The sequence below is a fragment of the Leucoraja erinacea genome, chromosome 10, assembly GCF_028641065.1.
Source record: "Leucoraja erinacea ecotype New England chromosome 10, Leri_hhj_1, whole genome shotgun sequence".
Lineage (NCBI taxonomy): Eukaryota > Metazoa > Chordata > Chondrichthyes > Rajiformes > Rajidae > Leucoraja > Leucoraja erinaceus.
The window spans coordinates 30,453,572-30,481,435 of NC_073386.1; the positions used below are offsets into that span (position 1 = coordinate 30,453,572).

The 27,864-nt window shown below is 41.2% G+C and overlaps 1 protein-coding gene across 3 annotated transcripts in view; it reads right to left on the reverse strand.

The window, feature by feature from the left end:
* The window catches only part of fggy (FGGY carbohydrate kinase domain containing), a 165,287-nt gene that overhangs the window by 21,414 nt on the left and 116,009 nt on the right, over positions 1-27,864 (reverse strand). For 2 of the 3 annotated variants that reach the window (XM_055641858.1, XM_055641857.1), the window contains exons 14-15: positions 24,150-24,270; positions 5,642-5,736 (exon numbers count right to left, since the gene is read on the reverse strand). In XM_055641858.1, coding sequence (XP_055497833.1) covers positions 5,642-5,736; positions 24,150-24,270 — 216 coding nt within the window. Of the gene's footprint in view, positions 1-5,641; positions 5,737-24,144; positions 24,271-27,864 lie in introns of those variants that run through there. The other variant, XM_055641859.1, reaches the window with a different exon arrangement.

Below are 27,864 nucleotides of genomic sequence, written 5' to 3' on the forward strand. Positions count from 1 at the left end.
GGGCTGTACTGTTCCACTGTCCATGGAGAGTTAAGGTTGTATAGACTGGTTCAAGAAAATGATAGATAGAAAGCAGCTGTTTGTGAAGCTGCTGGTGCGGGACTTCAGCCTATTGGGAGCAATGAGAAGAGGGAATAGCTCGGATGGAGGGGATCCTTGATAGATGCCGCTTTCTTAAGGTAGTGCTTCATGTATATCCTTTGGATGGAGGATAGAGCTGTGCCCATGATGAATCGGGTTGAATCACCCCTCGCTGCCTTCCTTTGTGTCCTCCCCTACTGGAGTGGTTCTTACAATAGCAATTTCCTAAGTGCCTCCAACATGGTCAGCGAGACCTGTCCAGGTCCAGGGTCCTCTGGCCATTATGTCCAGCCCCATCCATGGGAAAGCTTTGACAGATGGCATAAACAAACATTCAAAACACTCAGAAACTGTTAGAAGCCAATCATGTATACAATTATGAATAAAATCATGAGAGGAATAGTCGTGTACAGAGTCTCTTGCCCAGAGTAGGTGAATCGAGGGCACAGGTTTAAGGTGAAGGGGAAAAGATTTAATAGGAATCTGATAGGTAATTTTTTCACACAACAGGTGGTGGGTGTCTGGAACAAGCTGCCAGAGGAGGTAGTTAATGCAGGGACTATCCCAATATTTAAGAAACAGTTACATGGATAGTGGCCGATTGGGAAAGGGGAAAATGCAGCTAGACCTGGGTGTCATGGTACACCAGTCATTGAAGGTAGGCATGCAGGTGCAGCAGGCAGTAAAGAAAGCGAATGGTATGTTGGCTTTCATAGCAAAAGGATTTGAGTATAGGAGCAGGGAGGTTCCACTGCAGTTGTACAGGGTCTTGGTGAGACCACACCTGGAGTATTGCGTACAGTTTTGGTCTCCAAATCTGAGGAAGGACATTATTGCCATAGAGGGAGTACAGAGAAGGTTCACCAGACTGATTCCTGGGATGTCAGGACTGTCTTATGAAGAAAGACTGGATAGACTTTGTTTATACTCTCTAGAATTTAGGATATTGAGAGGGGATCTTATAGAAACTTACAAAATTCTTAAGGGGTTGGACAGGCTAGATGCAGGAAGATTGTTCCCGATGTTGGGGAAGTCCAGGACAAGGGGTCACAGCTTAAGGATAAGGGGGAAATCCTTTAAAACCGAGATGAGGAGAATTTTTTCACACAGAGAGTGGTGAATCTCTGGAACTCTCTGCCACAGAGGGTAGTTGAGGCCAGTTCATTGGCTATATTTAAGAGGGAATTAGATGTGGCCCTTGAGGCCAAGGAGATCAGAGGGTATGGAGAGAAGGCAGGTACGGTATACTGAGTTGGATGATCAGCCATGATCATATTGAATGGCGGTGCAGGCTCTAAGGGCCGAATGGCCTACTCCTGCACCTAATTTCTATGTTTCTATGGATAGGACAGGTTTGGAGGGATATGGGCCAAACGCAAGCAGGTGGGACTAGTGTAGCTGGGACATGTTGGCCGGTGTGGGCAAGTTGGGCCGACGGGCCTGTTTCTACACTGTATCACTCTATGACTAAATCAGAGATATTTATTGATAATCTTAATCTTAAGAAAGATATGAAAAGTAAGGAAAAATTCACATTAATACAAACAAATAAAAGTTAACTTGCTTGCAGTATCCCCCTTCAATAAAATGAATGGTGTCAAAGAATGTGCATCGTGTTTAACCTGATACATGTTCCACATGCAGATTCCCCAGGGTAATTGCTGGAAAATTGCAGGAAATTGATGCTCTGCCATGAACTGCAAAAGGAATCCAACATCAGATTACAGTCAGAAAATCTGAGTTTAGAACCTTTCAAGTGGCTAGGGCCTTCTACAGTATGTTCATACCTTCCTGTAAATTACAGAGTGAATTGCACAACTGCTGGCATTTCTCTAGATTTTCTGACAATTATTTTGTAATTAAGACACCAGCAATCTGAGATAATACAACTAAATAATAGATGATATCATGTACTAGAAACTGCCAGATAAATGGAACCACAAGAACAGCATAATAAAATGGTCAGCAAGTTGTAATGAGGAATTTGTTGGATGATACCGTCATCAAATTCACACAAACAGCATATTATTTTTCACCTCGTACGTTTTTAAAAAAATGCATGTTCATTAGGCATTAAATTTCCTACAGCCATGCTTGGTTATTTTCAGCATAAATGATTTATAACTATCAATTTTAGAAAATGAACAATTAGAAGCATAGAACCACATTCTGTTTAGGTTGTGCATTATTGTTGTGGATTTTATTTTGTTACCTTTTCATTTTTTTAACCTATATTATTTATCTTTAAATTGTTAAATTTAAACAAATTTACTCTATTGTTTTAATTTCTTGTTCTAATTTGACTGACTTCTCCTCCTTCACCTTTCCTCTGTGTTCCTCTTAATATCTTAATCTCATTGAGACCGTCATTCACCAAGATGACAGATATCCTATTGTCCTCTGCATATTATTATCAAGATGTACTGTACATCAGCAACTTTGTGGTCAAAAATCACTTGAATTGAAGGATGAGGAAATATGTCAAGTAATTCCTGGACCTTTGATTTACTTCAACAGCTAAGCGGGTACTATTGGACAGAGTGCACTTACAGTTTTTTATACTTGTGAATGTTTCTAGCATATCCTAAGAATCCTGGAGAGATCCCACCAATGCTGCCTCCAGAATAGCTTCCAAATTAAATTGGAAGAATACTGCACTAATGGCCAAAACCAATGTCACAAGCACCGAGGCAGTGAATCTTCGGTATTAACTCAACCAGACCAGTATGAAAGCTGATTCTAATTGCACTAACACCTCTGTCAGGTGGGTATTTGTTTGGAAGATAAAAGTATTTTCATCAAAATTGAAAGGAAAAAAGAAAAAATAACACATGCCTGTGGTTCTACAATGAGACTGAAATGGGAGAGGTCATCCTCCTTGTGAGGGATCACTGACAATGAGTTGAAGAGCTGTGGGAGAAAGCTCTTGTGGGGCAGCTGCACTGATGTGCACTTCATTTGCTGTGGTCTATTTCTGTATTCAAATGCAACACGCATTAATGCATGTTAATAATAAGGCTGTAGATTCCTCAAAATACCACAGGACATTTTAGTGAAGTATAGTCAGGACAGTGGTAAGATTCCTCAATGTAACCCCATGTAAAAGGGAGGAAACTAGGGCAGGATTCTAACTCCTGGTCACTGTTCACAATGTTTTTTCTCATTAAAAAAGTATCTATCTATGCTCTATGAAACTGATCAGATGGTCCTTTTTACACAATGATCTTTCTAGTGACACAAGAAAGATCAAGAGCTCTGGAGAACCTACCAATTAAATCATAGAATGTACTACTCAGCACGGCCCAAAGAAATACAGCCTTAGCAAAAATTATCATTTACATTCCCTAGTCCCAAGCACTGAAACCAAGATATAGTCATGTCTCATAATTTCTGGAATTTCTAATAATTTGACATCGTCCACACTGTTTTGATTAGAAAGGTTAGAAAAATAGAAAATAAGATTATCACGTATTGGTTTGCACTGAAAATTGTACAAGGTCAATGGATGTTTGTTTTTTGTTAAGTCTGCGATTTATTTTTCTCAGACTCGCTTTAGTTCTCTTTTGATGAAGGCTTTCAGCACGAGTACTCTAGTGTTCCGCCCAAATAATATGTTGCACTTATTATGTGGTGTTTAGTTCATACCAGGTGCCATTCACCACTAATCATAGATATTCTTGATGCCAATATTATTTAGAAATGCTTTAAGTGTCAGGATTGAAAATATCCAAAGGTGTGTCACCTTGAGCTGTATTTTGCTGTATTAGAAACATAGCAGTGCTATCTACATTCTTGCCAGATCACACACAGTGTCGTCCAGTTGCAACACAGTTACAGTGGATTTTCTTCTTTCATAAATATTTTCTATGAAAATTATACAAAAAGGATACATTATATTTACTAGTTGGGGTGCTTGTATTTCACTCGATTAAATAATGCTTTAATATTTAAATTTAGTTCTCAGGCTGTAATTGGCTTTGACAATGTTGGTTATAGATGGAAAAGTCAGTTCCCATTTTTGAATCACGTTGAAACACCTCTTCCAACCCCATGAACTTTCACATGGAAAGAGCTGGATAAAAATACTTAACCAACAATCTATTGCCCAGGTTCACATACAAACATCACTAGGGTCGTTGTGGAGGTGTGGAATGATTTTGAAACTATCCAAAATCATACTTTCAGAAGAAAAGAGAATTCTGAAAATATATCACCATTCCTGGCTTTCTTGTTCTACCTGTTGTACACCTGCATATTCAAAAATAGCATTATTTATGCATATTTTGAATTATGCAGCAGCTGTAAAACAAATTATTTTCAAGTTTTAGGGAAATTAATTGAAACCTGTTAAAAAAAAGCAGAATTTCTCAGAATATAAATGAAATTATAACCTATATAGGTTACCAGGATCTTCAAAGAGCTCGTATTTCACAGTAAAGGCAGGCGCTAGATCACATTGCACTCTTTGTTTTTGATAGTCAGTGAGCAGGCATGGTATGAACTGTGGCATTTGCACACCATGCTAAGTCTGGCAGTCTGTAACAGCTACATTTATGATAACAATCTTTTAGATTTTATATCAATGCACTTCTGCACTATGGACATGTGTAAATGTTAAATGCCATAAGCACTCGCCAGAAGAAAAGGGCAACAGATGTCAGCTGGTGTCAGGTATCAGTAAACAGCTAAAGCACAAGGGATTTATGTTCTTTCTGGCTTTTGGAAAACATCACACTCTAATATTCCTTTCTGCATCTTTAAAAGAAGTAATCATTTTTCTGGCAAGTCAAAACTATAAAAAATGTTCCAACACCTTGTTTTTGTAATATTTTCAAAATGTTTCTATTTTTAACATTGTATTTTTCTTTCCTTTGCCGGGTAAGCCCTTTCCTAATTGTGCCGTGGTACGTCAGACACGTGTTAAGTATTTTGCTGTGTCACTGCCTGCTGGGTAATGCACTAGAATAACCCAGGCTGGCTAGACTTGCAGGCTTCCCTTTAGGAGAACATTAACTCCAACTGGCACCTAGCTGCAGTATTGAGATTGGAAATGTAATGTGTATGCAACTGCAAAGTAACCCATCACACTCCCCTCCCATTTTATGTACAGTTCACTGGGATGCAATCATCCCCTGGGCATGCCTTTCTCACAACATTAATGAATGATCATAAAGAAGAAACAATGAGAATGGCAGGTAAAAACAGTTCAATGTCAACATGTCCTCTGTTCAGCAATGAAAACCAAAGCATGAAAAGCTGACAATTTGTGAGGTGTTGAATAGTTGTGAATATGATGCAGATAGAACCACAACAGGTTCTCTTTTCCCAATACTTTCCTGCACCTTCACGATTCTTGCTTACTTTTCTTACTTTTTTTATTTCTATCTTTATTAAAGCTCAAAAAATGAAGTGGTACAAAATAATGTAATAAGATATATGCGATGTATTAATGTGATTTACTGTACTGCTAATAAAAAAAAATTAAAAAAAAAAAAAAAGAACCACAACAGAAATACGTTCAACAATAAACAAAAAAGAAACCGTTCCTATCAAACCATACCTGTATAGATTTAAAGTCACCAGAGGCATACGCTCCCAAAACCGCAGCACCCACTAAAACTGACTCCACCTCCTCGGCAAGGACAATCGGCATACCTAAATAAAATATTTTAAGGTTGATGTTAAATGCAATGCAACATCAGAGTGCAGTTAAATATACTATGCCATGTATTAATCCTCAGCCTTAATGTACATTTGTAATATTACATTAATTTATTCATATTAGTTCAAGGCTTACCCACCATTTACTAACCTTTGAGAAAATTCTCAGCTGTGAAATTTTTGAAAATAAATCATTGGACAACCAGTTTAAGAAGCCTTGCCTTCTAACAAGGCTGTCTGTTGAATGAGAATCAGAGATTCTGGATGTTTCTGGCATTCAGAATACTGAAATGTTAGGAAATATAAAACTAAAATATTTGATACTTAATAGTACAACAAATATTTATAAATATTAAATAAATTAAAATATTGTTGAAGTACTGATATCTTAATATCTTGCCGTCTTTCCCCATTGAAATCAATAGAGGAGGACTTCAATAGACAATAGGTGCAGGAGTAGGCCATTTGGCCCTTCAAGCCAGCATTGCCATTCAATGTGATCATGGCTGATCATCCCCAATCAGCACCATGTTCCTGCCTTCTCCCCATATCCCCTGAATCCGCTTTCTTTAAGCTATAATTCACAACCCGCTCTGATCCATCTCTTTGGCTACCTACATTGTTCCAACAAAACAACAACATAAAATTATGGAGCATCCCCTCATCTTCCATCTAGGCACCTAATGATTTTGGGTTTCAAAATTTCAATATTAAATTCACCAAATTCAGATAAGCAGACTTTTCTGTATGTGCCAGACTGGTTAATTCTGATGTAAGGTCATCCATTGTAACATTAATTCAATTTTTCTTTCTCTACAAATAATACCAAATCTTTATTTTCACCAACTGCTTTGTTCTCATAAGGTCATAAGGAATAGGAGTAGAATTAGGCCAATCGGCCCATCAAGTCTATTCCACCATTCAATCATGGCTGATCTATCTCTCCTTCCTAACCCCATTCTTCTGCCTTCTCCCCATAACCTCTGACGCCTGTACTAAAATCTGTGTCTTACAGTGCTCGCACTATGTTATTGTTTTTTTTCTCCAGAGCCACCCTCATTAAACTCCCTCCACATACGTTCCCACAGGTAGATCAGCAATGACAAACCAGATAGCATTGAAAATAATTGTGAGTTGTATCACTTGGATAACCTTGATCCCTTGTCAAAGATAGTCCCTTCGTTCACTCCAATTCTTCCCCCTCCAGGCAACTAAAACATGTATTTTTCAGTCAATTTTTTCCAATACTGATGAAGGGTCACGGTTCTGAAATGTTCACCTGTTTCTCTACTTCATCTGTTGCGCATCTCCAGTAATTTCCGATTTTATTAAAGGTTTCGTCTGCAACTTAACGATTAAGTGCATAAGAACAGGAGAAGAGCCAGGTCTATTGAATGAAATTATGGCTGCTCCTCTACGTCAACTTTACCTTCCTGCCTGATACCCTTGCGTTTTGATTTTCTGAGTCAAAAATATCTATTGATCTCAGCCTTGAATGTACTCAAAAGACTTAGTGCCTAAGGCACACCATGGTATAGAGTTTCAAAAATGTATAGTCCTTCAAGCAGCAAACTTCATCCTCATCCCAGTCCTAAGTTGCAATCCCTTTATCCGAGCGTTACGGTTCTTAACTCCAGATTCACTCTCTCTCTCAGAACATATCCCACTCAGAATCTTTTATATCTCTATGAGATTGTCGTTCCTTTTTAAACTCTAGTGTATATTTGCTAGTCTTTCTCACTCTCTCCTCAAGGTACAATCCAATCACTCCAGGATTCTAGAGTGAAAATTAGATACATTTGTATTTTGTTTGACACAGAGATTGAAAAGATTGCAGTATTCTAGTTGTCTCACTGAGGCACTGTATAATTGCTAAAGACTTCCTTGCTTTTGTATGCAAAATCCTTTGGTGCTGAATTTTCTCCTGCTGGTGTAAATATTATGTAAGTGTTTGGTGGTTTCTAGTGTTTTTTTAAGTTACAAAGATCCCAAAGGAATAATATGGCAGATGCTGATGTGGATTTTAAACTTTTTGCTTTAACAAGTTGCTCACAACGTAGCTACATCAGCAGTTATTCCTCTTAGTTTACAAGTGATTTGGAAAATAAACAAAGGACAAATAGGTTGTATCTAAGATGAAAAACAGGGGCGGGATTTAAAGATGGAGAAGCCAGCAGGGAGAAGTAGGAGGTGCTTAATGACACAATCTGGGGCTTGTAAATCAGCAGAGTGTGTGGGCTGAGGTGGTTTAGGATGTGAGAAGGAGGATTTAATTTGATGACAATGTCATCTTTTATAGTTTAATTTGTTAGTGTGGAGCAATTTCCAACCCTAACATAGCCAGCACCCTGCCTTCAAAAGGTTTAAGACACGCAAGTGCAAGTGACCCTAGGAATCAGCTCCAGCTGCCTTTGCTTGTGCCCTGCAAAATAGAGGGAACTGTTTGTTGAGTGCTAAACAATCTGTTTACAAGATGTCTTGGTGGGAAAACTGCCAATGCAAACAACCTGTGTGATGTGGGTGTGAGCTTCCCATAGTGCTAAGTACAGTATGTGAGTGTGCGGTGCAGCATAGAAATGTTAAGTATCAATCTGGATTCATTGGTAGGTGAGTGCTTAGAGTGTAGTAAATTGAACAGTGTCTTTAGCTAACCTACAGTTGGTGAGATATGGTACCTTGATCACTTAAGCTAACCTACAGTTGATGAGTTATTGACCTTGATCACTTACAACATTCTTCAGTCTTATTCCTCGCCATGATATCTGTTCTCAGTCATAGAGTGAAACAACTCACAAAGAGGTCATTCGGCCAACTAGTCCTTGCTGATCAAAACATCTACCTGAGCTACCACTATCTAACTGTAATTGACCTGTATTCCTCTAAACATTTACCATCCATGTACCTGTCTAAATGTATTTTAAGCATTGTAATTACTCCTACCTCTACAGCTTCTTCCAGCAGTTTGTTTCATGTACCCACTGTGTGAAAAAGTTGTCCCTCACGTCCCTTTTAAATCTTTCCCCTCTCATCCTACACCTATGCTATCTAGTTCAGGACACCCCTGCCCTTGGAAAATCACTATGACCTTTCACATTATCTCCATCTCTTATATACTTCCATAAAGTTATATTTCAACCTCCCATGCTCCAGTAAAAAAGTCCCTGCTTATCCAGTCTCTGCTTATAACTCAAGTAATTCAGTCCTAAGAACATACTCGTGAATTTTTTTTGCACTCTTTCCATCTTAATGATATCAAGTTCAAGTTACATTTATTATCACATGCACCAATTGGTTCAGTGACATTTGAGTTATCATACAGACATACGAATAAAAAGAACACAATACACGATAGTATTTAACATGAACATCCCCACACAGCGGAATCAACATTTCCCCACTGTGAGGGAAGGCAATAAAGTTCATTCATCTTCCTCTTTGTTCACCCGTGGTCGGGGCCTTTGAGCCCTCCGTAGTCGCCGCTACAGACAGCCCGATGTTCAGGCCCTCTCGCCGGGATGATCGGAGCTCTGGCGTCGGAACGGAAGAACACACTCAGTGGCTTGGAGTGTCCGAATCGGCTGCTTCCTACTGGAGTCCGCGACTACCGAGTCCACAGGCTGAGTTGGGCGGAGATGCTTCTAGCCGCGGGCAGCGCTGACTTTAACATCGCAGAGTCCTGGGATCTTTTGTCGAGGGTCGCCAGCGCCGCCCGCGACTAGAAGCATACCACAGCTCCACGGTGCAAATTGTAAATTTGCAGCTAAAGCATTCCTTTTATGTCAATGTTGCCATTGACCCATTACATGGAGCAGAGTCTTCATATGGTTTACTGCTTAAGCAGCTTAAATTGGAAAATGAATTTGTAGTGCATGATAAATAATAGACAGGGGTGTTACAAGAGATCTTTTGTCGAACAACCTGATAAAAGCCACATGCAAAGACAAGCCTAAGCCTCCCTGCAGGACTGACAGTGCATTTCAAGCATGCTGCACAGTTTCCACTCTCTCTGCCAATACCATGGTTAAACAAGCATATTTTGCTTGATGTTCCCAATAATAATTATACAGATTACATGGTAGCATAATACTGTTCCCAATAAAATGGGAATTCAGAGCTTGCATAACATGGATCAGCTGAATACTGCATTTAGAATATAGGAACTGCATCTTATTAAAACACGAGCACACTGAAAATGTATAAATATAAATTTAAATTGAAGTCACCTATTAAACCAAGCTGAGTTTTGACATATTTGATCTTAGAGAATGTAGATGGGCAAGTGAGTCTAAAATGCTAAGCTTCAAGGTAGTCCTGGAATAAAATATTCCAGGACTACCTCTACTTCGGGTCCTAAACTGGAATTTGAAAAGTGTAAGTCAGGACCTGGCAGAAGGAGATGATAAGCAGCTGTTAGAGGCGAAAACAGTGCATCTGATAAGTGGGAGCCGTTTTAAAAGCGAGATAGCAATAGTTCAGTCACTAGGCCCCTGTTAGAGTAAGAAGCAAAGATGGTAAGTTCAGGAAACCCCGATTAATCAAGGAAATTGAATGAAAGGATGGAAGCATACTCAGGGGTAAAAAATTGTTATCAAATTAATCCATTGAGGTTTATAAGGTATTTTGAAAATAATTTAAAATTGATTAGTACTGGATGTTACAATCCCTATGATTTCACTACAATTGGCATTCTTGGGTATGACCACTAGGTAAATTTGCTAACAATCAGACACATCATCAGTTGTGTACCTCAACGTCACTGGGTGTTTCGGCCTTTAATCACAAGACACCCTCAGTCGAGGCAGGCCCACCGCAGGATGATCAGACCTGGGTGTGTGTCTTATTGTTAGCCTTTAGATGGCCACGTGGCAGCCCAGACAGCATCTTTCTTCTTCAGCCACAGCCAAGCATTGGCAGGTTCTTTTATTGCCCTCCTTTGTGCCTGCCCTTTGACTCCTAATTACCTAAGGAGCCTTGCGGTGGAACTGGCTACAAAGCCCCTGCACCCCACCTCCACTGGACACACTCTTACCCTCCGACCTCTCCCCTCTGCCTCTGCTGCAAGATTTGAATATCGAAGCTTTTTCCTTTCAAAAGCCTCGTCCACAGCCTCCTCCAAAGGGACCGTCAGCTCAATGATGAAAACACGCTGACAGGAGTTGGACCAGAGAACGAGGTCTCGTCGCAGGTTGGTAACTGCGATTTCAACTGGGAACGAAAGCCTCTGGCCTAGGTCAACACGCATTTCCCAGTCCCTGGCTGCGTTCAATGGGCATGAGTTGAGAGGCGAGGGGTTAGTACTCCGTTTCTCTCCTTCCCGGATGAAGGATGGTATTTGCGGGAATGTTATCTGGGCATTGATAGGCATGGCGTTGGTGGTAACTCTCTTGCACTTGAGTTCCATGTGACCTTCCTCCTCTCAACGCCATCCCACGTCATTCAGCGGCCTTGTTTGGCTTGGGATATGGCTTTGGCACACCTGGCTGCTTCTTCCTGGTGGCGCACCTCCTCCACCACCATGGACTGATGTTCAGCTGGAGTAGCCTTTTGCCAGGTAGGTTTCATTGCTCTCAGGCCAAAGCCCCCTCGGCCTTGTTGGACATGGCCCACTATGTCCTGGTGTTGGAGGGGGGATTTTGCATCCAGTACCACTGCTGCTGGAGTCCATTTCTTCCCTGTTGCTAGGGTTGGAGCGATACCTCTTATTATTGGGTCCGGGGATTCTGTTAGTGTCATGTCCAGCCTCACTTTGGCACATTTGTATTCCTCCACCAGGGTTAAGACTGGCAGTGAGAGGGCTCCATTCCCATGGAGCCCTATGCTGCTGAGGTATCTCGGTAGCCAAAGCCACATCCTCACTTGTGAGTTCACCAGTCTCTCCAGCTGGTTGACATGGGATAAAGTGACCTCGTAGATGGTAATTGGCCACATTGAATGGAATGCTATTTATTGTCATTCAAACCTAGGTTTGACCGAAATTTCATTTCTACAGTTTTTTACATTACAAAAAAACCCAAGACCCACACTTAACACAGTTTACATAAACATCCATCACAGTGAATCTCCAACACCTCCACACTGTGATGGAAGGCAAAGTCTTTATCTCTTCCCTCTGTTCTTCTCCCATGATCCAGCAGCCTAACTGCAGTGACGAGGCGTACTGGGGCCCCCGGTGGATGATGGTGTGACATGAGTCGGGGCAGTAGACCGAAATGAAGGCACCAAAGCTTCATCTTCTCTGGGAGAGCAGTGTTGTTGATTTGCTTGAGGCCACTGATTGTATCCTGCCTGAGTTGGTCCACCTGCATCCTTGAGGTATGCGGTGTACCATCGCCCGAGGCTTTTGACAGGCTTTTCCAGGACATTTGGTATTGTCTCATTATTGATGCGGAACCTTTCGTCAGTAAATCGGCCTTTCATGATGGAAATACTGCAGGATTTGCTGGGTTTAATCACCATCCGTGCCCATTTTATGTTTTCCTGGAGTTGGTTAGCATGCCTTTGGGTTGGAGGGCCATAAAACCAGGGTGGGGTTAGAGGCCCTTTCTTGGGTTAGAGCCCATAAAACTTTGGTCGTAGTTGGCAGACTGCAGCTGCTTTAACGAGAGCCAAACACGCTTCATCGGGTGAGGGGTTGCCCAGGGTTAGACTTGGTATCCAAATTGGTGGGGTATTAAAATACAGATCTTGCCTTCGATTGGATCGTTGCCAGGAGCGCAAATTAAAAAGGTGCTCTCTGAAAAATGGCATTGATAACTCACAGCGCGAAGCGGATAGGCACTGGATCCTCAGTATCCAGCAGAAAGGAGTGTCTGTGTGTAGGTATCTGAGTCTCTCCCTGAAGTGACAGACGAAGATCCTCGAGAAGGTACTGGGCTTGGACGGACAGAGTTTAGATTGGCCAGAATACTCCAGTCCGTTCAAGAATTCAAGTGGGCAATTTTAGTTTGATTCGAGAGTTTGATTTGATTAGTAAATTAGAAGGAAAAACTTGAATAGGTATTGAGAATAGCAGAGCCGATGCATATTTGCCCGATGCATTTGTATTGTTTAACCCTTGATGGTAAAGAGGCTTCTATTATCAAGGTGGAAAGAAATTATCCCTGGATTTGGCATTCTTGATTGGATTTAGGATAAAATTAATAGCAAAGGAAATTGATTGTTTAAATTTGAACAGCTGGGAATTCAACAGGAATTGGAAGGGAATTGTATTATTGGCTACAATGCTGTGGAATGAGAAAGATGAAACGGGCATTGAAATTTGAAATAGTAAATTGAAGGCTGAGACTGAATTTGGTTAAATTGGAACATTTATCATGGTTTGCTTCAAATTAAAGTCACGTCTGTAGGGGAATCTGGACCGAACCCAGCTGAAATTTATATGATTACCCGTCATCAGATATACATATTATAACCGTGTGATATGAAGAAGGCTAATTAGTGTAAATCCTAAAACAATAAAGAGTATATTAGGGAACAGAATAGGAACAGGGTAATATAATAGGTTTGAATAGGGATAGTATTGCAGAACAATAGCGGATGTACGGGGAAGCATGAGTGCATGAAGGTAACTTGCTTGGTCCCAAGTTTTTCAGGATTTTCTAGGTTAGGTTCGACTGTGGAAGGTGATGGAAGACTGGGCACTAACATAGATGGAGGGAATTCGTGCCCACGAAAACTCGGGAGGTGAAGACTCCTCAGACAGAACTTGTGAAGTTATGCCCATGAAAACTCGGGACACTTGACAAGATTCTGGGAAGAAACATCATCATCTTGTGTTGCTGATAAATGGAAAATGTAAAGCACACTTACGTATATCTGGTTAGCTGATTATTGAGCCATTTTGGTTACCATTAATGATGGGTTATCATTATGATAAAAAAGGAAGGAATGTCCTGGCTAAATTGGAAAGGCTTGGACTTCAAAATGGGGTAAAAGCTTCAGGGTTGCTGGGAGATTTGGTCTATTTGGAGTTGCTCTGTGCAGATCTGGGACAAGCTGCGAAGAGGTGCCAGTGTGTCTGGTGCTTAAATACAATTTGCAAGCAAAGAATGAGAACATCTGCAAACCCTGTCAATTAGATGCAAAATGCATAGAATGGATTTGACGGCTGCAAACCAGACATACACCTTGTAAATAATTGTAAATGATGGTGCATAGTTTGACTTTGCCGAGCGTTGATTGGATGAGGCTTTGAGCCTTGTCTGGGTTTCTGGTAGATCAGGGTAAATGTTTCTAAGTTGGCTACCTTGCAAAGTCCAGTTTGAATATAATGTATTACGCTACTGTATTATTGGGTTAAGGAACTGTCTGTTATGTATGGGGTTAATCGATATCTGTCATTGGATTATTAAGAGACCAGCCCAATGTGGTTTGGCCCCTCGAGGTCCCGGGACATATAAAAGTCTGCTACCATGAGTTCCAGCGTCGATCTTCTGGGAGAGCGCTGACTACGTGAACTTCTGGAGTGTCTCTGTCTGAGCGAGGCCTAGAAGGCTTGAACAGGCAGATATGAGGATCGAACCTGCTGTGGATAGGTACAGTAGTTGAACTGTAATGTGCTTTTGTTAAAATAAAATGTTGTTGTTTCAAGTGCTTGATTCAGTGTTTTTACTGAAACTAGACTGGGGGGAAGCTTAGAAACTAGCAATTTTTACGGGTACATGGTTCCTTTAAAGTGGTGTCACAGATAGATAATGTGGTTAAGAATGCTTTTGGCACATTGGCCTTCATCAGTCAGGGTTTTGAGTAGAAGTTGGGATGATATGTTACAGCTGTACAAGGTGCTGGTAAGGCCACAGATTGGGTAAAGTTTTCAGTTTTAGTCACCCTGTTATAGGAAAGATGTTGTTAAGCAGGAAAGAGTGCAGAGAAGATTTACAAGGATGTTGCCAGGACCTGAGGAACCTGAGTTATAGAGAAAGATTGTGAAATAAGTTTAAATCCCCTACTATACCTACTCTGTTAGGCCTGTAGCTGCCTGTTCTCCTGGCATATTTGTCCTTCTAATTCCCGTTGACGATAAATGCAATGTATTATACAATCTTCAGGGATAGCTGTTTCAAAGAACTGCCACAAGCAGAATAAACTGAATGGATCAAACTCTGAGGGTTGAGATTCCTAATATCCTTCCATGCCTGGTGCTTGCTTTTCACTGGGACACACCATCCTCTACCTAAAGCAGAATAGAAAGCTGAGAAGCAGGCGGGAAACTAGTTATAGGAATCCTAAATATTTCAAGAGATGCACAGGCCTGCACCAACTACAGGTGCAGATCCGGCTCCACTCTTCAAAACCTTTGGGCAAGTCATGTTGAAGGAACAAGAAGAACACTTGGCTCTTTTCTTTGTGAATGTGATGCATTGCGGAAAGACAGCTTTCGGAAACAATGGCTAAGTGAATCAAATATTAGATTGCATTTCAGATGCTGCATCATTTTTATAGTCAAGATCTAATAACATTTTTGGAAACCTTAATTAGCTTAGTGGCCAATACATACCCAGTCACGGGAGCCTGAGGCACTTTCTGAAATTAGATGTATGGTGTGGCTCAATGCCCATAACACAGGAGAACACACGTGTGTCCATTCCCTTCACAGATGCTGCCTGACCCACTGAGTTCCTCCAGCACTTGTATTTTGCTACTTTGTCTGTGTAATGTGTACCTATGTGGTGAAGTCAAAGTAATGTTGTATTGTCTGGCAAAAGGAAACTGCACAGCAAGCCAGAATATAGACAGCGGGGTCAGGGGATATGGGGAGAAGGCAGTAACGGGGTACTGATTGGGGATGATCAGCCATGATCACATTGAATGGCGGTGCTGACACGAAGGGCCGAATGGCCTATTCCTACACCTATTGTCTATTGTCTATTGAATATACAAATGAAAACAAAAGAGAACAGAGGGATTGCAGGCAGAAACGTCCGGTCGTGATATGAAAAGAAAGATAAACTTTTTAGTTGCATGTTTGACAGAAGGTGGAGAATGGGGAAAAAGAGGGACAGTAAGGCAGATAGAATAAAGATTGCATTGCTCAAAAATCTAACTAACTTGATATCAAATGACTTAATTGCAAAATTAGCAGTTACGAAAAAAAAATGTATAATGTGGAAAAAAATGAAGATGACAGTTTCTTAATCATATCATTTAACAATGAAAATGATGGCGAGAGATCAATACTGGTTGCTTGGCTAATCACTTTATTTAAACTTTACATTGGCAGGAACTATGGCTTTATTCATTAAGGACTTAAACATAAAAAAGACAAATAATTCAGCTGGCACCTCCTGATATCTTATCCAGACATAGAGGGCTCTACTAACCTCCCACAATCAACAAGGCAGCATGCCAAGTAGCAGTGCAAAATGAGCTTATTGTCTTTGTTTCCCTGTGTTACCATGAACCATTATATACCTTTTTGAACTTCCTTTCACTTAATCCTGCCCTCCAGGTATCATAATCTTCTCCACCACTGAAAAAATATAATAGCTCTCCTTTTTCGATTCACACACAATTACCGTTCTGAATCTAGCCCTAACCAAATTCTGCTTTAGCCATTAGTAATTGGTAAACATTACAATTTTTTGCATTTTACATTATGCCATTTAGTTGCAGTTGACCTTGATTTCCCAGTATGCTATTTAAAGCTGCCAAGCAAAACTGTGCTTCTTTTACAGCTGTGACTCATCAACATTCTCTCCTTCTTTCTTCATTTTCTTTCTGTCAAAGTTAGTTCACCATGACCAGGAGAAAACTAGTTTCAGGAGAGGGTCAGCTTCAACCTTTAAGGAGGTCATGAAAGTTTGTAGAACATGGAGCATGTATAATACATAGCAGGTATTTTGGCAGACTTTATCTGGCCAATTCCTTTTTCATCAAGCAGTCACATACAATGAGAAAAACACTTGCTGCATGCTGCTATTAATCATCAACAACAATCTATCCTTTCTATGCTGTACTGATCCTTGGTCTCTTCAATAGGATGCATATGAAGAATGAGAACTGAGAAGGGGATCCCCCTTTAGCCAATGATCAACACTCATATCACCTCTCTAAGGCATCAGTATCCGAATACAGTAAAACCATCATCAGTTATAACAAACCATGGGGCGGGGGAGAATCTGTCCGTTATTGCCGATTGTCTGTTATAATCGAGTAAGGTATTATCATTATATGCAGTTGAAACAAAGAACTGCAGATGATGGTTAATACATAAAAGGACACATTGTGGTGCAGTACAGTGGCGGTGTGGTATAGTCACAGAGCCAGAGACCAGGGTGCAATCCTGATTACGGGTGCTGTCTGTATTCACAAATTCACAAAGTGCTGGAGTAAGGAATCGGAGGGGGTGTTAAAGAATTTAGCAAACAGAAGCTCACGTAGTTCTATGCAGACTGAGCAGAGGTGTTCAGCGAAACGATAGCCAAGCCTGTGCTTGGTCTCGCCATATATAGTCCACACCTGGAACAGCAGATAGAGTAGATGAGGTTGGAGGAGGTGAAAGTGAACCTGAAAGGATTGTCGGGGTCCTTGGACGGAGTTGAGGAAGGAGGTATAGAGACAGGTGTTTACATCTGCTGCGGTTGCAAGAAAAAGCACCTGGGGAGTGGATAGTTTGGATGGGAAGGGATTTGCGGAGAAAACAGTCTCTGCAGAAAGCGTAAAGGGGTGGAGATGGGAAGATGTGGTTAGTGGTGGGATCCTGTTGGAGGTGGCGTAAATGTCAGAGGATTATGTGTTGTATGCGACGGCTAATGGGGTGAAAGATAAGGACTAGTGGGACACTGTCCCTGCAGTGACTAGGGGGAAGGGGGAGCAAGAAGAGTGGTGCTGCAGGGTACCGAGTAGACACATGTGAGGGTCTCATCTGTGAACAACATCCTCTCGAGATGGCTTCAAGCCCAAAACTTCTCAGTCATCCTCCAAAACCTTCCACAGTCCCGTCTTTGACTGTCGGCACCTTTCTACCTGCCACGCTGCAGTTACTGGTTTGGCACTGCCAAACTAGCAAGACTGGCAAAGGCACGTGAAAGGCAGATATTAAGGGAGTGTTAGTTGATTTTGCTATCAGAATGGCACGCTTTGATCTGTAAATTTGTGTTGTTTAGTCTGCTATTTCTATTTGTTATGATGGAGTGGGTGGTGTTGCAATCAGCAGCTGAGTTGGGAACAGAATGGCATAATATGGTGAGTGCATGGTTGCATTTCCTGTTATCATGGTTTAATGAGTCCGTCACAAAGACTGTATAAATTAACTCCTTCTTCCCCATGTCCTGTTTCTCAGTTATCCACTCTGTAGTTGGTGGTGAGGACTCTATTCCATGAAGAATGAGTTGGGTAGCAAATGAAAGGTGACCAGGAATCTTGACAAAGGTGATATATTTCAGCATACCGTTGGTGCCTTTGACAGCATGGCTTTTCTCCATATGTGCAGGTTGTGCACGCAAGTACATCAGAGGATAGCCCTGTTGTTTGTAATTGTTGTGGTAAATCAAACGCAGATGGCAGAACACAATACCATTAAACGTGCCAGAGCACTAGACGTTGACTGCATGATTTGCTACCAATGATGAGTCACACAGCGGATGAACATCGTCAGAGTGCAATCCTAACATGAAAATGATGCAGTACATTCACAAAGCACCATGTATGCCATCAAATGTACCTTGACAAAGGGTTAAGCAAAACATGGTCTTGATGCAATGTGCTCATTCTGTGTACCTTCTCTGGCAAGGGTAGTGTGAGGTACTGAACTTTCTTTGATTAAGGTTTGTTAACTTTCCTACATTGTAGCAGCTGCATTGCAGTCGGGGAGCACCTTGACAACTGAAGGAATGCGTTAAACAGAGAAAGAGTTTGTGAAGAGGTGAACTTTTCACGGTAATGCAAGGATTAAGGCATTGGCAGTTAAAGAGCTGCCAATGCACAGCAATTCAATATTGGCATGATTAAGAGACACAAATTTTTAAGAGACACAAGCGCATAAAGGGCCTGTCCCACTTGCGTGTCCTTGGCACGCGAATTACGCAAGCTCGTGGTTGCCTTGAGACGCAATGGTCCAGCAAAGGTCGGGCGCGATTGCATGCGTACGCACAGCTGTCTGGAGCGTGTGACGTCATTTAATAATAATAATAATATCTTTTTTTGTCATTGCACATCAGTGCAACGAGATTTAGTATGCAGCTTCCAACCGATGTAAAAGAAAAGTAAAATAAATAAATAAGCTGTGTGACGTGACCATCCGAGGGAGACAGTCCAGGGGGGATGAAGGGCACTCAGCAGGGCCGGTTCAGAGCCGCTATAGCTCTGGGAATAAAGCTGTTTCTGAGTCTGCAGGTTCGGGCGTAAAAGGCCTTGTAACATCTGCTGGAGGGAAGTAGTTCGAACAGTCCGTTACAAGGGTGTGAGGAGTCTTTATGGATGCTGACAGCCTTCCTGAGGCACCGTGTGTGGTAGATGCCTTCCAAGGCTGGTAGCTGTGTCCCAATAATCCTCTGCGCTCTGTGGACAACACGCTGAAGAGCTCTCCTCTCCGCCTCCGTGCTGCTGAGATACCACACAGAGATGCCATACATTAATATGCTCTCTGTGGTGCAGCGGTAGAACGTTGTCAGCAGCTGTTGGGGCAGACCAGTCTTTTTTAATGTCCTCAGGAAGAACAGTCGTTGCTGTGCCTTCTTGACCAGTGCAGCGGTGTTGGTGGATCATGTGAGGTCCTCTGAAATGCCCAGAAACTTAAAGCTGGACACTCTCTCCACACAATTTCTCCGTAAATGGAGATTGGGGCGTATTCTCCATTATGGGACCTCCTGAAGTCAATAATCAGCTCCTTGGTCTTGGAGGTGTTTAGCGACAAGTTGTTACGTGCGCACCAGTCCGCCAGGTTCTGCACCTCCGCTCTGTCGCTCCGTCAGAAAGTTCAGGATCCAATCGCATATCAGCGAGCTGAGACCTAGCTGGTGGAGTTTGGTGGTGAGCTTGGTGGGGATGACCGTATTGAATGAAGAGCTATAGTCAATGAAGAGCATCCTCACATACGTGCCCTGTCTGTCCAGGTGAGTCAGGACAGTGTGAAGAGCCAGAGAGATGGCATCCTCTGTTGATCTATTTGCCCTGTATGCAAATTGATGAGAGTGCAGTGAGGCAGGGATGCTGGATTTGATGTGGGAGAGGACCAGCCTTTCGTAGCACTTCATTGGGATTGGAGTTAGGGCAACCGGGCGGTAGTCATTCAGGTTGGTGATTTTAGACTTTTTCGGCACCGGCACTATGGTGGATGTTTTCAGGCACTTGGGGACCGTTGCCAGAGATAGCGAGACTTTGTGTCCATTTGAAGAAGGACACAAAGCTGGAGTAACTCAGCGGGACCGGCAGCATCTCTGGAGAGAAGCAATGGGTGACGTTTTGTTTTGAGACTCTTCTTCAATCAGAAAAGAAGGGTCTTGACCCGAAACGTCACCCATTGCTTCTCTCCAGAGATGCTGCCGGTCCCGGTGAGTTACTCCTGCATTTTGTGTCTCTCTTCAATTTTCTTGGCCCCGCTCTGGGAGTAGAAGTGGGGGCCGATCCGGACCGCAACGGCCGTGAGCCCCAGGCCGAGTTCGGCGATCATTTGCCTGCTTCTGCTGCTGTTGAAGGTGAGACGTTGCGTTGCACCAGGGTCTTGGGCCTGTCCCACTTTGGCCGTCAGTTCCGCGACAGGCCGTTGGCGCGCGAAGATTTTGTTCACTACAAAAACTTCGGAGCCCCACGCGATGTCGCACACAACTACATACCCCTCCGCACTTCTAAGTGGGACCGGCCCCGCGCGGCCATACGATGCCTGTGCACCTCAACACAACCACGAGGTTGCGTAATTTGCGTGCCAAGGACCCTTAAGTATGTCTGGCCCTTAAGTATGAAAATAAGTGGTGAAGCTATGGAGGGATTTAGAAAATGTGGAGAAAAATGTTCAAATTGATTTAAAGTGTATGAGACGATGATGAACATTTCAGATCCAAATTGCCTGAGGCTGAGGTGGAATTGAATAATGTAAAGAATTATTCAGTGTATGTTTATGGGTCAATAAAGACACGTTTGTAAAGCATTGAGTCAGTTTAAAACTATTGTCATGGAGAAATTTGACAGTTTGGGAATGTATCTACTATACACTGGCTCGATTGTAATCATGTATTGTCTTTCTGATAACTGGATAGCACACAACAAAAGCTTTTCACTGTACCTCAGTACACGTGACAATAAACTAAACTAAACTGACGATTGTGGCATGTCCACAGGTAATGGCTACAAAATATTTTCAATACTTCACTGGATTATGAATGATCTTGACCACTTTGCTTGTCAACGTGGATGTCTCCTCTCTATTCCTACACTTATCAGCACTTACTTTTCATCACCCTCGAGATCCAATTCAGCTCATTCTGTGCAGTGGATCGTCTGCAAGGAGCAACTAGACTTCTGGGGACATATTCCTGAGATTCTTATACTGGACCATTCTGATGGGTTTTGATACTCACCACTGTCAAAGATCTCTTCAACTATTTCTTAAAGGGCCTGTCCCACTTACGCAATTTTTTCGGCAACTTGCCAGCACCCATCATAGTCACAGCAGGTCGCCGAAAAATTTCCAAATGTTGAAAACCAAGCGGCGACTAGAAAAAGGTACGACTCTTTGGGCAACTACCCACGACCATACCATATAACCATATAACATTACAGACACAAACAGGCCATCTCGTCGTCCATGCGAACAAAATTTTTTCCCCTTAAATGCCTGCACTCGAAAAACCCTCCATTCTAGATCCATAAGCCTATCCAATTTATTTTTAAATGTACGACTCTTTGGGCAATTACCCGCTACCACCTCTACAGGCGACATGTCGCCATACAGGCGACATGTCGCGGGATGATGCCGTTGGTCGTGAGTTGTCGCCCAAAGAGTCGTACCTTTTTCTGGTTGCAGTTTGAAAATTGTCGGCGACCTGCTGCGACTATGACGGTGCCGGCAAGTCGCCAGAAAAATCGCGCAAGTGGGGCAGGCCCTTTAATGTCCATGATAATTAGATACACTTAAAAATGCTTGCAATAGGTTTAAATTATTTTTAAAAAGGAAAATTTATTATAGAAAAGAAAAAACACATTTAAGTTAATGGGGTAAAGTAAAATAAATTAAGATTTAATAAACTAAATAAAAATCATGTAGCTACATTTATTTTTTTCAATTTAGGTAATTATGCTCCTCGGCTCAGTATTTTGTGTGTTGCCTCTGGATTTATTGCTGAGTCTGATGATGGAATGGGAGGTCAAATGTACTGATATTTGATTTCCAGTGCGTCATTGATCTTTGCATTGCAATTCAAAGTGATCAAAGTCAGGAAAAAGTTAACCTCTCCACTGCTACTAGCCAGGTGTTCTCCATGGAACTACTGGCAAGCAAGAAGCACAATCCTGTCTATGCAGCTGTGAGGAAATTCCAACTCTCAAGGGATAGTAAATAATCCTCTTAAATGGCCATGATGCAGGCCTCTTTCTGCTGCGGTTTCTGTCTATTCCCCCATTGTTCTCGCAGTTGGCTGTGTATGCAGCAAGGTCTTGACCAGTATATCCCCAGATGTAACTAAATTTATAGGTGTGCACACTTGCACCAGACACCAGTTAAACAGTAACAGTTGCTGCCCTTGAAAAGCATGCACAGTGGAATTAAATTATTTTCATAGTGCATTTAAAAACCAATGGCTACTGTCAGATTGAAGTGGAAATTCAAAATATTGATCAACATTAACTTGATCTTCAATCAAATACCTTAAAACAAAATCAGTCCTTTAAATATAAAAATAGTCTTGATTAAAAACGTATGCCATGGAGACTATTCTCAATCAAAGCTATGATTAATGGTCTCCTGGGAAATAATATTTCTTGCATTTTGCTTAAAATTTCTTATTTTTAAACATCTATCTGAATATATCTAATTTTCAAACTATTATCCATTTTAAGAATCGATTTTCATTCTTTCTTCAGAATAGTATTTTCTGGCCCATTAAAAAGTAGCTGTGAGCAATTGCAAAAATTAATATTGAAAGAAATAAAAGTAGTTCCCAGTAATATATTTTAGCATAAGTATATCATTTGCATTCCCAAAAAACTTTTAAATATGTTTCTAAAGATAACTACTTTTTTTTCCTCAAATATATCAGCATAAAAGATTTTCAGTTTTTATCAGGAATTTTTGTTTGTTAGAATAAGAGTTGTATTTTTAAAATAAATGGTACTGTAACCACATCAAAGAGAGGTTTGCTGTTGTTGGGAAACACCGAATCACAAGATATGCTCTTTACTAATCTTTTTAAACAGGATCAGTCAGGAGAGTTTCTGGCTCCTGACCTTTACCCTATAAATTCCAGGCTTGCTTTGTGGGGATTTCCATGTCTCAAAATCACGACCTTTGTCCAATGTTTTTTTTGGATAACTGGAGAGTTTTCAGCATCAGCAAAACCTTCTGTTTTTAACTTAATCCCGTCATTATTTTTAAAACCAGGTTATTTAAAAGGAGATTTTAGTCTTTGATTCCATAATCTACTTTGGATCGCAAAGGAACACTGGATATTTGTTAAGCTTCAAACATTAAAGTGTTAGAACTTAGTAAAAACCATTTCAAGGAACACTTATAAACTTGGCATTTTTTCTGATATTCTGTAAATACTCATATGATCAGACAGATCTCCACTCTTTTTGAGTAGTTTTACCTGGGGGATAAGTTTTAAAATGAAATATACAATCTTTGTTCTATTAATACCAAAGATGTGGTCAGTGCCAAATTCAAATGTCCATTGATCTGGAATGTTCAACGTACTTTTCCCTTTTCACAGATGCTGCAAGCCTTGCTGCAGGATTTTTAGGGAATTTTCTGTTTGGAATTTGAAGGATAAATAAGGAAGGAATAAAGAAGATTCTCCATGCTTTGGCAGTATTATCTGACAATGATTGTTTAATGTGAGGCAGTGGTTACATGGAAGTAGGTACAGATCTGTCATGTTAAACAGGACTGAAGGGCTGTTTGGCCTACTTCTGTTTATTTGATCCTAACAGATCAAACTCAGTTGAGAGGAACCACCAAATGGAATCCTTTCGTAACAAACTGTGATATCACAAAGAGGTGCCCTCTGACATTTTGACTGATCCACTGTTGTATCAAATACAAGTCTAACTGCTCTCTCTGAATATACACTATGCAGCTCTTGCACATGTGGTGTTGATTCAATGCAGCATCCTTCTTTACCTTCATATCATCATGTTCTTTCTCTGTTTGTTAATCAGTGAAAGTTAGGATCGTTGCTCTGTTTAGAAGAAAAAAAACTCCTAAATTGCTGAATTTCCTCTTTGTTTTTTAGTTTTCCCTCTCCCCACTTACTAACCTGAAATATCCGAATGCATTTGGACAAACAGGAGATTCTTGCTCAATCCACCACACATAAAGAGAGTATTGATTTGATGTCCTGCATTCTGCATTGTTTCCAAAATGTGACGGGTTCCCAGCTGGACAAAAGAAAATGCAGCCATCAATTTAAATACAGAAGCAATCAAAACATTTCTCTCTGAAGACGAATGACCAGTTTTACCAGAGGTCCTGGATGTCAGTGTATCAGATGGTGTCACGATGTCAAGAGCACCCATTCTTCCGTCACCTCTAGAATTCATCTCTTTGGTCCATGTTTGGACCAAGGCTTGATGAGGTCTGGAGCTGCCTGACTAGTTATTAGCCAGATTGGTCAGTCCTGCTTTGTGTGCACAGAACAAACCTTGGCAATTTTCCATTTTATTGTATCGGTGCCAGTGTTGTGACTGTACTGGAACAGTTGGGCTCGAGGCACAGCTAGCTAGTTCTGAAGTGAAGCTCTTTAGTAATACAGCCAAAATTATAGAGATAATCAGCATGATAATAAGCCCTTTGACCCATCTCCTCCATGCCAACCAAGCTAACAGCTAGGAGGTTGTCTGATCTTGCAACCTTTGTTGCTACAGACATCACAGCTTTATATTTATATAATATAGGGTGGAGACTGAAGTCTGTGAAGATGAGAATCAGAGATGTATTCTCTATTCAGCACCAGTGGCTGAAAGGGATTGTGAATAAATAAGATAAACTGGGAGTTCAGTCAGGTTACTTTGTACAAAAATTGTGTTTTCGTTGAGGTGGAAAAGTTAGGAATGCTGGACAATAGCCTAGATCTATTATCACTCATCTAAGACAAACCACTAAAGTTTAAAAGCATGCTCTTTGTTTTCCACTAGCAGGCAAGCTGTAATGAATAGGCTAAGCTGATCCTACATGTAATTACTTGCTTGCAGCATTGCTATATATTGTTCTGCTTTAACACATTTCCTCTTTAAGAACATTTTGTATATTTCCTCTCTAAGTGTGTAATCAGGGGCATGACAATAAAGAAAACAGGTTTACATTTGGCTGGATTGCACTCAATGTGTTGTATAACTTCTTGTTTTTGACTTCTTCCATGATCAAAGATTTTAACATAAACACTAAAAATGATTTGAAAGTAATTAAAAACATAGTTGCTAATTAATTTAAAAAACAAATGACATAGTAAAATAATTAATGCTATACAAAGAACTAACCCAAACTTATCTTTCAAATGAAGGCTGGTGACCTAATAACAGTGCACTTGTAGGCCATTCAGCCCCTCCTGTTTACTGCCAATCACTGCATAGCACAGGAACAGGTCCTTCAGCCCACATTGTCTGTGCTGAACGTGTTGCCCAGTTAATCTGATAATCTCTGCCATGTCCCTCCTTTCCCTGCATATCCATTTGCCTATCTAAAAGCCTCTTAACATAATTTCTTATCTACTTCTACCACTACCAGTGGCAATGCACTCCAAGCATCCTCCATTCTCTCTGCAAAAAATCGTTACATCTGTACATCTTTAAGCTATCCCCTTCAACATTAAAGTTCTGCCCTTTAGTTTTTTTACATTTCCACCCTGGGGAAAGAGTTCGGACTGTCTGCCCGATAAGATCTTAACTAAGCTTTTGCCTCAACGCCACTTTCCTATAATAACTCCATATCTTTTGATGTCATTATTCAAAAATATATTAATCTTTGTTCTGAGTATACTAAGCGGCCAAATCTCCACAGCCTTCTCGGGTTGACAATTCAAAAGATTCACTGACTTCTGGATAAATAATTTTATTCTCAACTCAGTCCACTTTATTTTGAGGATGTGACCCCTGGTAATTGACCACCTAGTCACAGAAAGCATTACTTCTGCATCTATCTTCGCAAGCACCGTTAGAATTTTATATGTTTCAATGAGAAGTGCCAGCTATGGTTGACATAAGATTTTAGGACCAGATCTGAAGTATGTTCAACTCCTCAGTTCAGCAACTAATGGAATCCCTCTGGACTAATGGTATCCAGGGCAGAGCAAGAGTTAAAATGCAGGTACATTTGACTTTCACTGTATTCACCTCATCCACAGTGCCGTACACAGGCTATCTCTATGTTACTTCCACCTAGACTGTAGCACGTTCCGGCTCATTATGAGCAGTTAGTCTGCATAATTCACAGAATCATTTGAGAAAACGTTGATGCAAACAACACAGGTTTCTTGTCAAATATTATTACCATTGTGAGATTAGTAAAGTCAAACTCTAACGTGATGAGACCTGATCAGGATAGTGTAATAATTAGTATTGTGAAGAAAGCAAGACTTCCAATAATTTCAAGAAAAAACAATATTTATTCAGTCTTATTTCCAAATTACCACATAACTACTGGAACTCAACTAGCATACACAAAGTTCAAACATAATTAAGAACTAATATGAGGAAATTCTACCCAGAGTAATCCCCAAGAGAGTGGTGGCACCAATATTTTGGAATAATTCACAAAGCATTGGTAGATTAGACTGCTTCCATGTGGTGATTTAGGATGGATCAAGAAACGTTCTCATTTTAGTTACCATGTAAACTAAATGGGCAGTGGTATGCGGCAAAACCTGAATGGTTGATTTAAAGGTAGAAACAAGGAACTGCAGCTGCTGGTTTCCAAAAAAGGACACTAAGTATTGGAGTAACTCAGCATCCCTGGAGAAGATGGATAGGTGACATAAATGACAGTTTGAGGAAGGGCCCTAACCCATAATGTCACCTATCCATGTTCTCCAAGGATGTTGCCTGACCCGCTGAGTTAAACTCTCCTGAGTTTGCCCTGATTTGAACTCAGAGATTTACGGTAATGGCCACTCGTTGGTACTTGGGGCTCTCGTGGACATTTTTCAAGATGTTGAAAAATCTTCACGAGTCTTCCCGTGCTTACCTGCCATTAGCGAGTCTTCCCGAGTACCTGCCGTTAGCATTACGAGCCGCTAAGCGACGTCCCCGAGCTTCGACGTACCTGCTACGTTCATTCTCCGTGTTTACCACGAGTTTGATTTTTTTTAAACTCGGGAGAGCTCTTGGAATTACCTGAATGGTGGCCGATTAGGAAAAGGGGAGATGCAACGAGACCTGGGTGTCATGGTACACCATTCATTGAAAGTAGGCATGCAGTGAGGAAAGCAAATGGTATGTTAGCATTCATAGCAAAAGGATTTGAGTATAGGAGCAGGGAGGTTCTACTGCAGTTGTACAGGGCCTTGGTGAGACCACACCTGGAGTATTGCGTACAGTTTTGGTCTCCTAATCTAAGGAAAGACATTCTTGCCATAGAGGGAGTACAGAGAAGGTTCACCAGACTGATTCCTGGGATGGCAGGACTTTCATATGAAGAAAGACTGGATAGACTCGGCTTGTACTCGCTAGAATTTAGAAGATTGAGGGGGGAACTTATAGAAACTTACAAAATTCTTAAGGGGTTGGACAGGCTTGATGCAGGAAGATTGTCCCCGATATTGGGGAAGTCCAGAACAAGGGGTCACAGTTTAAGGATAAGGGGGAAGTCTTTTAGGACCGAGATGAGAATTTATTTTTCACACAGAGAGTGGTGAATCTGTGGAATTCTCTGCCACAGAAAGTATTGAGGCCAGTTAATTGGCTATATTTAAGAGGGAGTTAGATGTGGCTCTTGTGGCTAAAGGGATCCGGGGGTATGGAGAGAAGGCAGGTACAGGA